General features: G+C 57.1%; 2 protein-coding genes across 4 annotated transcripts; one reads left to right on the top strand and one right to left on the bottom strand.

Annotated features, from left to right (window-relative positions):
• Positions 1-1,527: 1,527 nt before the first annotated feature.
• On the top strand, positions 1,528-4,381 carry MISP3 (MISP family member 3). Of its 3 annotated transcripts, none has more exons than XM_004389726.2 (3): positions 1,528-2,089; positions 2,599-2,672; positions 2,929-4,381. In XM_004389726.2, exons 1-2 carry the CDS (start codon positions 1,528-1,530, stop codon positions 2,670-2,672), a joined length of 636 nt encoding a protein of 211 aa, XP_004389783.1. In that variant the 3' UTR covers positions 2,929-4,381. The 3 variants fall into 3 exon arrangements, 1 of the variants encoding a protein (XP_004389783.1); XR_002822861.1 differs by having other exon boundaries at positions 1,956-2,089; positions 2,442-2,672; XR_002822862.1 differs by having other exon boundaries at positions 1,963-2,089; positions 2,514-2,672.
• Positions 4,382-6,926: 2,545 nt separating this feature from the next.
• On the bottom strand, positions 6,927-9,675 carry CUNH19orf67 (chromosome unknown C19orf67 homolog). The gene is made up of 6 exons (XM_012559527.2): positions 9,341-9,675; positions 8,583-8,727; positions 8,358-8,458; positions 8,087-8,272; positions 7,601-7,735; positions 6,927-7,143 (listed from the first exon to the last, which is right to left on the bottom strand). The coding sequence occupies exons 1-6, from the start codon at positions 9,673-9,675 to the stop codon at positions 6,969-6,971; spliced, it is 1,077 nt and encodes a 358-aa protein (XP_012414981.1). The 3' UTR covers positions 6,927-6,968.
• Between the last annotated feature and the right edge of the window lie 1,402 nt (positions 9,676-11,077).

Here is an 11,077-nt window from a genome sequence, read left to right as displayed (position 1 = left end):
ACTGGTAGGCAACAGGATTTGGCTCTTGGTTTGAGGCTGTGTAGTCTCCCTCTTTCTCTAGGTAACTACTTCTTTCTCCCCAGCCACCCCAGCATGGTGGTGGTGGCCAGATTCTGGGGAGAGTGGAGACTGTCCTTGGTGGTAGGTGGGGTGTGGATCCTGCCATTGAAGACATGAATGTAGCCCCAACCACAGGGAGCTGCTCCCTCCCGCTAGCCTGGATGCCTCCTGCCCTATCAGGGCCTCCCCAGCCGTCCATGGTAATCGACAATCTTTTAACCGCAACCCGGGCACGCTGTGTAGGTCTTTCCTTTCTCCCTCAGCCTGACGCTTGGCGGACTTTTTCCTGGAGAGGGTGAGGTGAAGCGGCCTCTGAGCCTGACAGGGACGGCCACAACAGCTTGGAGTCTCGCTGAGCCCAGGGACTGAAAGAAAGACCCAGGCCCGCCTAGAGGTGGCTCCAGGCGCCCCCTCAGGCCGAGCTGTGCGCGGCAGGGGTGGAACGTGGAGAGCTCCCAGGCCAGGAGCGTCGCTGCCCGCGGGCTGGGCATCAGTTGGGAGGGGCTGGTAAGGCCCCGGAAAGATAGTTTCAGTGGACACCCCCGCCAGAAGGCCAGCCCGGCGCACAGTTGGGACACCCTCCTGGGCAATGACGGGGACGTGGGGCCTCAAAGGTGCCACGGTGGCTTCCAGTGGCGGGCGAACACGGCACCCAGAGTCGACCCCCAGGTAGTGGGCCGGGTCTAGGGAAACCCTCTTCAGAGAAGCCCAGTGCAGGGAGCGAACCTCGGCCTGGCCAGTGGACTAAATCCCGTGCCCCGCGCGGTCTCCCCAGCCCCGAGGGCGGGGCCAGGGCAGGGCCGAAGTTTTCCCGGCAGGTGCCGGGGGTGGTGCCCGGCCCTGTCTCTGGAGGCGGTTCTTGGAGGCCAGAGGCGGGTCAGAGAAGCGGATAGTACGGGCGACACCGTGGAGCCCGCGGGAGGCGACTGTGGCCACAGGTGCCGCGCAGCGCACGGTGTCCCAGCTCTGGGCATCAAAACCCCGGCGTTGGGAACGGAGGCTTCCAAGCTGCTCCAAACGCTGCACACTGAGGCCCCCGGGCCGGAGAGCGGAGCCCTGGAGTCGTCTGAAGAGTGGGGACACGAACTCCCCGAGGCAGATAGAGAAGAAGCCCCCGGGCCTGCCGCAGAGCAGAACGCCGACGTCCCCAGGCCTGGCGGCGAGGTCCCCGAGCCGGAGCCCTCTACAGAGCAGGGCGCCGATACTCCCGAGGAAGACAGCCAAGTCTGCGGGTCACCTGCAGGGCAGGACGCGGAGGGTCCCAGGTCGTCCGCAGCCGGGGGTTCTGAGAACCTCGGGCCGGGCAGCGAAGACCTCGGGCCGTCCCAAGCGCAGAGCGCGGAGGTCTCGGGACAGTGTCCCCCCCAGGATCCCAAGACTCCCTCTTCGGGGTCAGACCTGGAAACCACCCAGCCGCGTTTCCCACTGCGCCCCGAGGCCCGCCCACCGTACCCCGAGAAGCCGCTCATGGAGACGCCCATCGAGCGCGAAATCCGGCGCAGCTGCGAACGCGAGGCGAGCCTGCGCCGGAGCCGAGGCCTGAGTCCAGGCCGCGCGGGCAGCGAACTTGTCGAGCTGCGCGTGCGGCCGGTGCTCAGCCGGCCCGGGCCGGGCCCCGCGCTCCCGCGCGCCTTAGAACGCGCGCGAGCGGGCGCGCAGATGCAGCGAGAAATCGAGCGGGAGGCCCACCGCCAGGCGGCGCTAGCGCGCCCTGCCGCCCGTGAACCAAGTTCCCGGTCACCGCCACAGCCACTGGGCGAGCTCAAGCGATTCTTCGAGGCTGTCGGGGAGCGCGGCCCCTCGCCTGCGGGCGGCGCAGGCCCGCAGCGGCCGCCCAAACCTGGAGGCCTGCGGCGCTCGGCCGCGCAGGGCGGGTGCCCGGTGCTGGCCCGCGCCCCGCAGTTGGCCGAGCTGTCGCTGCTGGAGCAGGAGGTGTGCCAGGTGCGCGAGCGCGAGCGGGAGCTGCAGCGCCAGCGGCGTAGTGTCTACGGCACCGCCGAGTTCAAGGAGCCCGCGCCAAGCCTCACGGGTGAGACGCGGGTGCTGGGATGCCGGGGTCCCCTAGGGCCCAGCCGCGCGTCCCGACTACCCAACTCCAGTGGCCCCTCCTCTGTCCTTCCGATTCTCGAGGTTCAGAGACTCCTCTCAATTCTGTTTCCTGCCCACCCGTCTGAGCTGCCCACTCCTGGGTACTCCACCCCCCCCACCCCAAGTGGTCGACTCCAAGATCCACCTCCCTATGCCCAGGCAGGGATATTCGGGTGCCTTCCTCTTCGTCGTATTCTAGGGACCTCTGCCTCGCTTTTGTTATCCTGGGTCCTGTCTCTGAACTTTCGGGCTCCTGCCTCCCCACTCTGGTGTTCTCCTCTCTCCTCCCTCAGGTTTCTGGGTCCCTAGAGCTAGATGGAGGCCTCCACGTGGAGGAGGGGGGTGAACGCCTGTGTGTATTTAAGGGGCACGGCTGGCCTCCTCTGTCCTGGCTGCCACCAGCAGGTGAGAGGAGGGGCAGCCCCGGCTGAGCGCCCCCTTCCGCCGCAGCGAGTACGGGCAACGGAAAACTGGCGGTGATCTGGCCCCCCCGCAGGAAGGCTTCAGAGAACGGCCTGGAGTAGGTAGGAGCCCCTTACCACCGTGCCCGAGTGCTTGTCGTTCCCCCTCCGTGCGCGCCAGAACGCTGGCTCAGGGAAGCTGCATGTCCTCTCCCGCTGAGCCGCCACTCTGGGCCAGAACACAATGGCCAGGGCGCGGCCACGGGCTGAAGAGGAGGCAGTGGGCCAGAGGCCCAAACCGCCCCACCCCGCACTGGGCGTCCCCACCGCGGTGCGCGGGTCCCTGAGGCCGGCCTTCCGTCTGGCCCCCTTTCCCCAGGAGGAGCGCAAGCCTTGAGGTTTGAGCAGGCTGGAACCTGCGGAGGAAGGAAGCTTCACGTCGGAGGACAGGGTCGGGGCCGCCCCAGGAGTGCCCCCGGATTGCTGGGAGGCCTGGAGAGGGTTCAACTGTCCGCACAGGGGACGGTGAAATCGACCATTTCATCCTTGAGCCTGGCTTTATGAAATTGATCAGTCCCTTCTGTAAAACTGTTTAGTCCCCTCCGGGAACCTGACCACTACCCCCATCCCTGTAAGTGAAACTGTCCAGCCCTTTTCCTTGTAACTCTGCAAACCCAGCCAGCCTCTCCCTCGGGCCTTGACAGTTAGAGGGCCAGGGTCACTGCCTCGGCTGCCCCTCCACACCCCAATAAAGCCCCTTCTTCCTGGGCAATACAGGCTGTTTGTTTCTGGGTCCTCGTGGCCTGGGGTGGGGCCGGAGTGCGGCGGGCGGAGGGAGGTCTGAGAAAGCCGCAGGAGGTGCGGTCCAGTTTGCGGATTGCACTCTTATCGCCCTGTTCCTCCGCCGCCCGCCTCCCAGGCTGGCCCGGCCCGGGTCCTGCTGCCCCCTGGCGGCGCGGGCGCGAACTGCGGCGTCCGGACCGACGCGCTCACGCCCTCCGTTTCCCAGCCGCGTTGTCAAAATTTATTGGTGCCAGCAGCTTGCCCCGCGCTGGGCGCTGGCTAGACGGAGATGAAAAGAGGCTGTTCCTGCCCTGGAGACGTAGACAGTAGCTGCCCCCCAAACAAGTGGGGGGCGCAAGCTCCTTGGCAAGGCATGTTGATACTCTGCCCAGCAGTTGAAAACTCAGATGTCTACCGGGGCGAGGCAGATACTAAGGAGAAGAAAATAGGCCCGTTGTGAAGCAATAGGGAGGGGTGGAGTCTGGGGTGTGCTGGAAAACAAATGAGTGAGCTCAGTGATGCCTGAGCTTCTGCTTTTCAAAAGCAACTGGCAACCCAGCTTTCAAAAGAGAAATCTACCGAACTTTAAATGATCGTGACTATTTAGAAAAACCTTTAAAAAAATTTTTTTGGGGGGTTGGCATCGGCACAAACACCACCAGTTTGCAGTGGGGCCCGTGGCTGGCTGTCAGTTTGCAAGCCGTGGTTGATTTCTCTGTCCTGGGACAAGGGTTTCAAGGCCCCCTGGATGGGGCTCGAGGGGATCTGTGAATGCCCTAAGTGGTTTATAAAACTATGTGTGGTCATATTCTGAGGAATGCAGCTATAGTTTAACAAACAGCTTGCTGGAGGTGCACTGAGACCCAGAAAAGTTTTAGAATCACTGCTTAAACTCCTGTTGTTATTAGCTGTCAGCCCCCTACTCATGGTGACCCCACGCACAACAGAATCAGAGCACTGTGATCTATCGGGTTTTTATTGGCTGATTTTCAGAAGCAGATCACCAGACCTTTCTTCCTAGTCCATATTAGTCTGGACGCTCCACTAACACCTGTTCAGCATCATAGCAACATGCAAGCCTCCACTGACAGACAAGCAGTGGCTGCACATGAGGTGCATTGGCTGGAAATTGAAACCAGGTCTCCTGCGTGGAAGGTGAGAATTCTACCACTGAGTCACCACTGCCCTCTATTTAAACTCCTGGATCTGTCCAACTCTGTATGCCCTGGGCCTAGCGATAGGCCTGACCCTGCAGAGGCACAGGAAATGGCTAATGAAGGATGAATGAATAAAACAGAATGGAAAAACTCACACAGCACTGTACCCAAGAGCAGCTCAGCCCAAGAAGGTCCTACCCCCTAACCCTGTCATCAGCACACTGACCACATGCTTGCCCATGACATTGTGATGTCTGAAGAGAAAGGCAGGAAGAGCCAGGGCTGCCAAGGGAAGAAACAGAAACACCCAGAACCTGTTCTTAATTCCCAGAAGGGGAGCTAAGAACTAAGCATGTGAAGAGCTGAACAAGAGAAACTTGAGGTGTAAACAGGACTTGTATAGCCTGGGAGTTCTCTAACTTTGTTGTTGTGTGCCCGTCTAGTTGATTCTGACTCATAGAGACCCTATATGATAGAGTAGAACTGCACCATAGGGTTTCCTAAGCTGTAATCTTTACGGGAGCAGATCGCCAGATCTTTTCTTCTGCAGAGCTGATGGTGGGTTCAAACACAGACCTTTCCGTTAGCAGCCGAGCGCTTAACCACTGCACCCCTAAGGCTCCTTTTCTCTAATTTTATTGCAAACTAAAATCACCTGAGCCCCAGAATTAAATCAGAATCTGAGGGTGGGGTCTCAGCATCAGTATTTTTTAAAGCTCCCCATGTGGTTCTGACTGGCAGCCAAGTTTGAGAACCATGTTGTAGACCAGCACAAAATGCAGTGCTTAGACCAGCTGTATCAGCATCACTTGGGAACTTGTTAGAAATGCACATTCTTGGGCCTCACCCGAGCTAGAACAAACCACGTGATTCTGGTGTATGGTGAAGTCTGCGAACCATGGGTGTAAACAGTTCTCGTGCAACAGCACCCACGAAATCAAGCCTGTTTCCTTCCCCTCCCAGTATTGCCACACCCACCGGAAACTTTAGCCTTAAGTGCTGTGGATTTGTCTTAAGGGAGATAGTCTAAGGCAGTGCTGTGCCTAGTTTGAACTGAAATGTGTTGTAAGTGTAAAATCCACATCAGATTTCAAAGACTTAGTTTTTTTTTTTAAGGAAAATATCTCAACTGTTTACACTGATTGCATGTTGAAATATTTCGGACATATTGGGAAAATAAAAAATTATTAAAATAAATTTGACCTCTTTTTGTAAAATGAAGCTACCAGAAAACTTGAAATTACATATGTGGATCGCTTTGTATTTCTACTGGAAGGCGCCGCTCTAAGTCTTAAGCCGCGGAAAAGTCACAGGCGCTACTTCAAATCAGTATCAGGGAGCTTCAGAACCCCTTTGAATTCATTCAGATCCGGGCTGGGCACTACAAATTCCACGATGTATTCAGAAATTGTCACCAGAAGACCCCGTGAAAGAGCAAGGGCTTTGGTGTTCAGTCCCGGCTTCACCACTTTCTAGCTGTCGATTCTCTTCACCTCTCACCTCTGTTTTCCTCATCTATAAAATGAGGCTGATGATAATACTACGTGCCAGGGACCATTAGGCAGGCGAGTGCTTTGCTCAACAGCCTAAGGGCAGGGCTCTAGGTCTCTCCTCTGACTCTAAAAATGTTGCGAGGAGTGGGGGTCAAAGGCCAAAGCGTCCCTTCGTTTAAAGGGGGAAACTCACAGGTAAGTAATATCCAGTTCAGGAAGGACACTGACCCCGCCCTCGCTGTGCCTTAGAACAGGCGAGTACCTGTCTCAACCTGGGTTTCCTGTCCAGTCCAAAGTTGTGGTGAGGCTTAGAGATCCCAAGTTGGAATTCCTTACAGCCACTCTCACACCCAGCCCACGCCCTGGAGAACCCGCAGAGGGACAGCGACCTGGAGGAGGAAGGTCTGACCTCATCAGCCCTTCGGAAACTGATCTCCGGCCCTGTCCTGAGGCACGTTGGGAAGTGAAGTCTTTTGCGGTATAAATAAATCACTTCCGGGTCAAACTATGAGAATGGGCGTGGCTACGGCTCCTAACACCCCGCAGTAGGCGCTGGATTTTCTGGCTACCCGAAACTCGCGATTTTTTGACTTCCGGTTGTTGACTGGCACCGCTAGTTTTTTTGCTTCAGGTGCACCGTTACGCATGCGCTGCACTCTCGCCCGCCCATCTGCCTGCTAGTTTACTAGAAACTACAACTCCCAGAAGGCCATGCGAGTGGGCGGGACCTCCCCGCCCCAAGGGGAGGGGCGCGGCGCTCCTAGCAGACGCTGAGCTTCTAACGCGTCTTTATTTAACGTAAAACTGGTGTGTCCGCCACACGCAGGGCCTTGCGGCCGTGCTGGACGCAGAAACGACGGGTTAGTTCGCCTTTACCCCTTGGGAGGAGAGGCCGGGCGGCACTAGGAGAACGAGTGAGACCCTACCCTGCCCCATCTCCTGGAGTTCGGAACTGTCAAGCCCCAGCTCCCACCCTGTTCCCCAGTTCAAGATCCCTGCGCGGCCCACGCCGAGGCCCCGGCCGCGCTCGGAGGCCGGGCAGTGCCTGCCTGGCCAGTGAGGATCTGCACTAGTAGGTCGGTGGCCAGCATGTGCGACGGCTCCTCGAAGCCGATGGTCAGCAGTTGCTGGTAGTCGCCAGGCGGCTGCGGGCACAAAATCCTGGGAGCCAGGGACAGACAGGCCCAGACGTGAGCGCCCCCTGCCTCTCGGGAGCCCCTCCCCTCAAGCCAGAGGCTGATGCTAAAAGAGGCCTTGTTTCAGCTTAGCTTGGGAAAACCTTGGGGGAAGGTTGTTTCCTTGTTGATAAGAAACCTAGAGGGGCCTGGCTCCGGGAAGCTGCCCTGACCTGGCCAGTTACTCAGCTAGCTGTGTGTCCTTGGGCAGGTAACTTAACCTCTCTGAGCACCCGTTTCCTTCTCTGTAAAATGGGTCTAGTAGTCTGGACCTCAATGGTTTGTTATGTGACTCTGCATAAAACACTTAACGGCACAACAAAATGCTATCATTATTATCAAGGGAAGCCAATGAAAGTGTTGGGTGAGGTAGATGATCTTTGAGGGGGTTTCGCCCCTCCCCCCAGAACCCAAGCCTATTTTGCCATTGCCCTCACTCCTACCATGAATAAAGGTCATCGTCGACTGGTCCTAGGGGCACCCATCGGCCAATGGACCACAGCTTCTGGATCTGTGCGCAGGAATTGGCTGGATTCTTGCCTGTGTCTTCCCATGTGTCTCGATAGCACAGGAAGTAGCTGAGAGGGGAGGCGGTAGCAATTAAAAGTGATCAGTTTCCTACCTTTTTCTGTTGAGGACTTTGGTTTTGGAGGTGAGGTGGAAACTTATCAGAAGTTGCCCTGAAGTTCTAAGGTAGGGAAATGACTCAACATGGAAGGCTTTTTTCCCTACCAGCCTGCTTTTAAGATGAGAACTCTTATTTTGATGGGCAGATGGGTTAACTTAAAAAAAAAAAAAAAGGTGGGGATGGCCTTTCAAAAGCCCTGAGTTTCCTGGTTGGCCTTTCACAATTGGTGGTAGTGGTTTAGAGGACCATATCTGCATTCTGCATAGGGAGGGGGCACTTTGATTTTGGCAGGGGGACTCACTAATCCACATGGGAATCTTGCCCCCGGCTGCTGGGCTCTGGGGTGGTCTCTAGGTTCCAGCGCATCTTCTTGTAGAGGTAGCGGGGGAAGCGGCTGGCGGTGTAGGCGGCTGGGGCACAGTATCTGAAGATGGACACCTCATGGGAAGAGCTGATGGAGAACCTCCCACAGAAGAAACAGGAGATGCTGGTGGGAGATGGGAGAGGTGGGGATGAGGCTAGGCTCTGGGCCCTGCTGCCTCCTCCCTCCTCCCTCCATCCTACCCTTTTACCTCAGGGGGTCAGTCTCCTCCAGGTCCACGAACCCAAAGGAGGCATACATGAGGACCAGCTGTTCTAGGCGCAGGGTCAGCTGTTGGGAGATCTCTAACAGCTGCATGGAAGAGGAGGCATAATGAGATCAGCTGCCTTGCCAGAAGCACCCCCCCCCCGCACCCTCCAGGCCTGAGACTGCGAGAGAAAAGGGGTGTGGGGCCCAGAAAACCTGCTCCACACACCCCTTTTCGAACCAGCTCCTGCAGGGCTCCATAGATGGGGGGTACACTCCGTGCAGCTGCCTCCAGGTACAGGAAGTAGGGCTCACACATCTTTAAGAAGGTGGGCATGGCCTTTGCCAGCTGTTCCTTCTGCACTCGGTCCCTGCTGGAGAGAGAAGGGGACCTTTGCCTGTGGTCCCTCACACCCCTAATTTCTCCTATGCGACCCACCACTTATATTTCTGACCTGGACCCCGGTCATGAAATCCTCCGATGCCAGGCCTTCTTCCAGCAGCACTTGCCTGAAAACCCACACCTGACTTTGATGCAACATGCTCTCCTTGGGGATTTATAGTGAAATTTGAGAACCACAGCCGTAATAATTACCTTTTCCCTGGTCACGTAATCACATTATCCTTTGGAGTCTCAAACTGGTTGCCCGTGGGCCAAATCTTCCTCAGATGGGTTTTGATTAGTCCACACAGAGTTAAAAATCTGAGCTGACATTTACAAACTAGGAGACAAAGTCATGGAGATTTGGCAACACGGGGCCCATGCTGCCTCAGGATAGAAATTCGAGGTTGCCTCCCCCCCACCCCCAATTCTACGCAGTCCTCCTCTCTCACCCAAAGTGGCTTCGTAATCTGCCAGCTTCATTTACTGCCTCTACCTGGCTCTTATGCTTTTGAGTATGCGACCCTGGTGTGTGTGGCTAACGCATTTACCCTCTCTACCGAGTAGTCTCGTCACCCACCACCTGGGGTCCCGTCCAGCATCACCTGTAGAGCAGGTAGCTCTGGAAATCATCTGCCTTCTTCAGCAGGTAGTGGAGCTGTTCGGTGATGGGGCTGAACATGGTGTCTAGGGGTAGGCTAGGAGGGGTCGGCCCGGGTCCCGGAGTCAGAGGCTCTGGGGATGGCGTGGAGGCAGGGGCCTCAGGTAGCGGCCCCTGAGCGTCCTTGGGCTCCAGATCAGCGGGGTCTGCAGGCCTGTCACGGGGCGTAGACCACGAGGGGTCTCCACAGTGCGGCGCCCCGGGTTCCAGGTCCCCCGGGGGTGGTGTTTCCCCAGGACCCTGAGGTAGCGGTCCCACGAACCACTGCTCTGTGGCCATCGCGCCGTGGGCGGGAGCTCTTTAAGGCGCCGCCGCGCACGTTGGCCGCGAGTTCGACCCCGCCCCGGGAGCTCCGGGAGTCTCGGAGCCTCAGACTTGCCGAGTTTTGGAGCGCGGCCCCCTCCAACTCGCTCCAGCCTCGACCTCTCAGCCGGTGCCGCGCCGCGTCTAGGGAGTTCGCCTCATTTGAATTTCAACACGCGGGAGGGGCGCGCAGCTCCTGGCCGCGCTGCGCGCCCGCGGGGCCCCGCGCACACGCGCGCTCCCCTGCACCAGCGGGGGACCTGGGCCAGGGCTGGCGCGGCCATGTCCTGGAGGTGTGGCCTGGGACTTTATCTCTTGGGGGCGGTTTCCTAGGGAAGAGGGATCTCTAACGTGCGTCCAAACCCCCGACGCAGGTGTAGAGGATGCCCAGACCTCACCTCCAGACACTGACTCTCCAGACCCTGGAACTGGTATTTTTTAAACGCCAGTGGAGTTGAGAAACTGCCTTAAAATTTAGTAGGGACTTGTAAAGTATCAGCTGTTACTACTACCAACAACAATAGTAAAAACCTTGACTTGGCCCAAACTCTTGTTCCTTTTATGCAGCAGATATAAGGCCTAGAGACCCTACCGTTGTCCCAGAACAGATCCCTGCCCCCAGTACTTGTACACTGGATTCTCTGTAGTGTGCAAAGGCCGATAGGCATATAGCTATGAAGTCAAATGCATTAATTACACCTGAAGCCTCTGGATAAAGAACTCACGTCCCCTGGGTGGTGCAGTTCGCTGTCAGCTACTAACCAAAAGGTTGATGATTGGAATCCAGCCAATGTTGCCACAGAAGAAAAGCCTGGCAATCTACTTCTGTAGGATTACAGCCACTGAAAACCCCACGAAGTGCAGTTCTATTGACACACATGGGGTCACCGAGTCAGAATCAGGTCAATGACAGTGGGTTTGGTTTTTTTGTTTGGGTGAAGAATGCAGGGAGCCCCAGTGGCACAGTGGTTAACCAAAAGGTGGACAGTTCAAATCCACCAGCCACTCCTTGGAAACCCTATGGGGCAGTTCTACTCTGTCCTATAAAGTCACTATGAGTCAGAATCAACTCCACAGCAATGGGTTTGGTTTTTGAAGAATGCAGACAGGTGTCACCCGCTGCCCCGTGTCCTTGAGCAAGCATCTTAAACTGAGCTAGCCTCATCTGTATAGGGGGTTTGATGAGATCCCTCCTCATGGGGATTGCTGAGAATGACTGAGAAAAGGCTCGTAGTCAACTGCTCGTCACTCAACAAGCATTTGAGTACGTACTGTATGTAAGGCACTCTCCAGATGGTGGGTAGGGGAAGATGTCAGAGAACAAAGCCAATACCCCTGCCCTCCTGAAGGGGTTACTCTTCTATCCTACTCACTATCC

This window comes from Trichechus manatus, unplaced genomic scaffold (assembly GCF_000243295.1).
Source record: "Trichechus manatus latirostris isolate Lorelei unplaced genomic scaffold, TriManLat1.0 scaffold00258, whole genome shotgun sequence".
Lineage (NCBI taxonomy): Eukaryota > Metazoa > Chordata > Mammalia > Sirenia > Trichechidae > Trichechus > Trichechus manatus.
This window is presented reverse-complemented; position numbering and strand designations above follow the sequence as displayed.

What these genes read in the sequence shown, in the direction of transcription:
- MISP3 (XM_004389726.2), top strand. Translation starts at nt 1,528, where the DNA reads ATGGAGACGCCCATCGAGCGCGAAATCCGGCGCAGCTGCGAACGCGAG. An exon ending in GCCCGCGCCAAGCCTCACGG is followed by an intron (nt 2,090 to 2,598) that starts GTGAGACGCGGG and finishes CTTCCGCCGCAG; the next exon opens with CGAGTACGGGCAACGGAAAA.
- CUNH19orf67 (XM_012559527.2), bottom strand. Translation starts at nt 9,675, where the DNA reads ATGGCCACAGAGCAGTGGTTCGTGGGACCGCTACCTCAGGGTCCTGGG. An exon ending in GAGGAGACTGACCCCCTGAG is followed by an intron (nt 8,273 to 8,357) that starts GTAAAAGGGTAG and finishes ATCTCCCACCAG; the next exon opens with CATCTCCTGTTTCTTCTGTG. An exon ending in GACGATGACCTTTATTCATG is followed by an intron (nt 7,144 to 7,600) that starts GTAGGAGTGAGG and finishes CCTGGCTCCCAG; the next exon opens with GATTTTGTGCCCGCAGCCGC.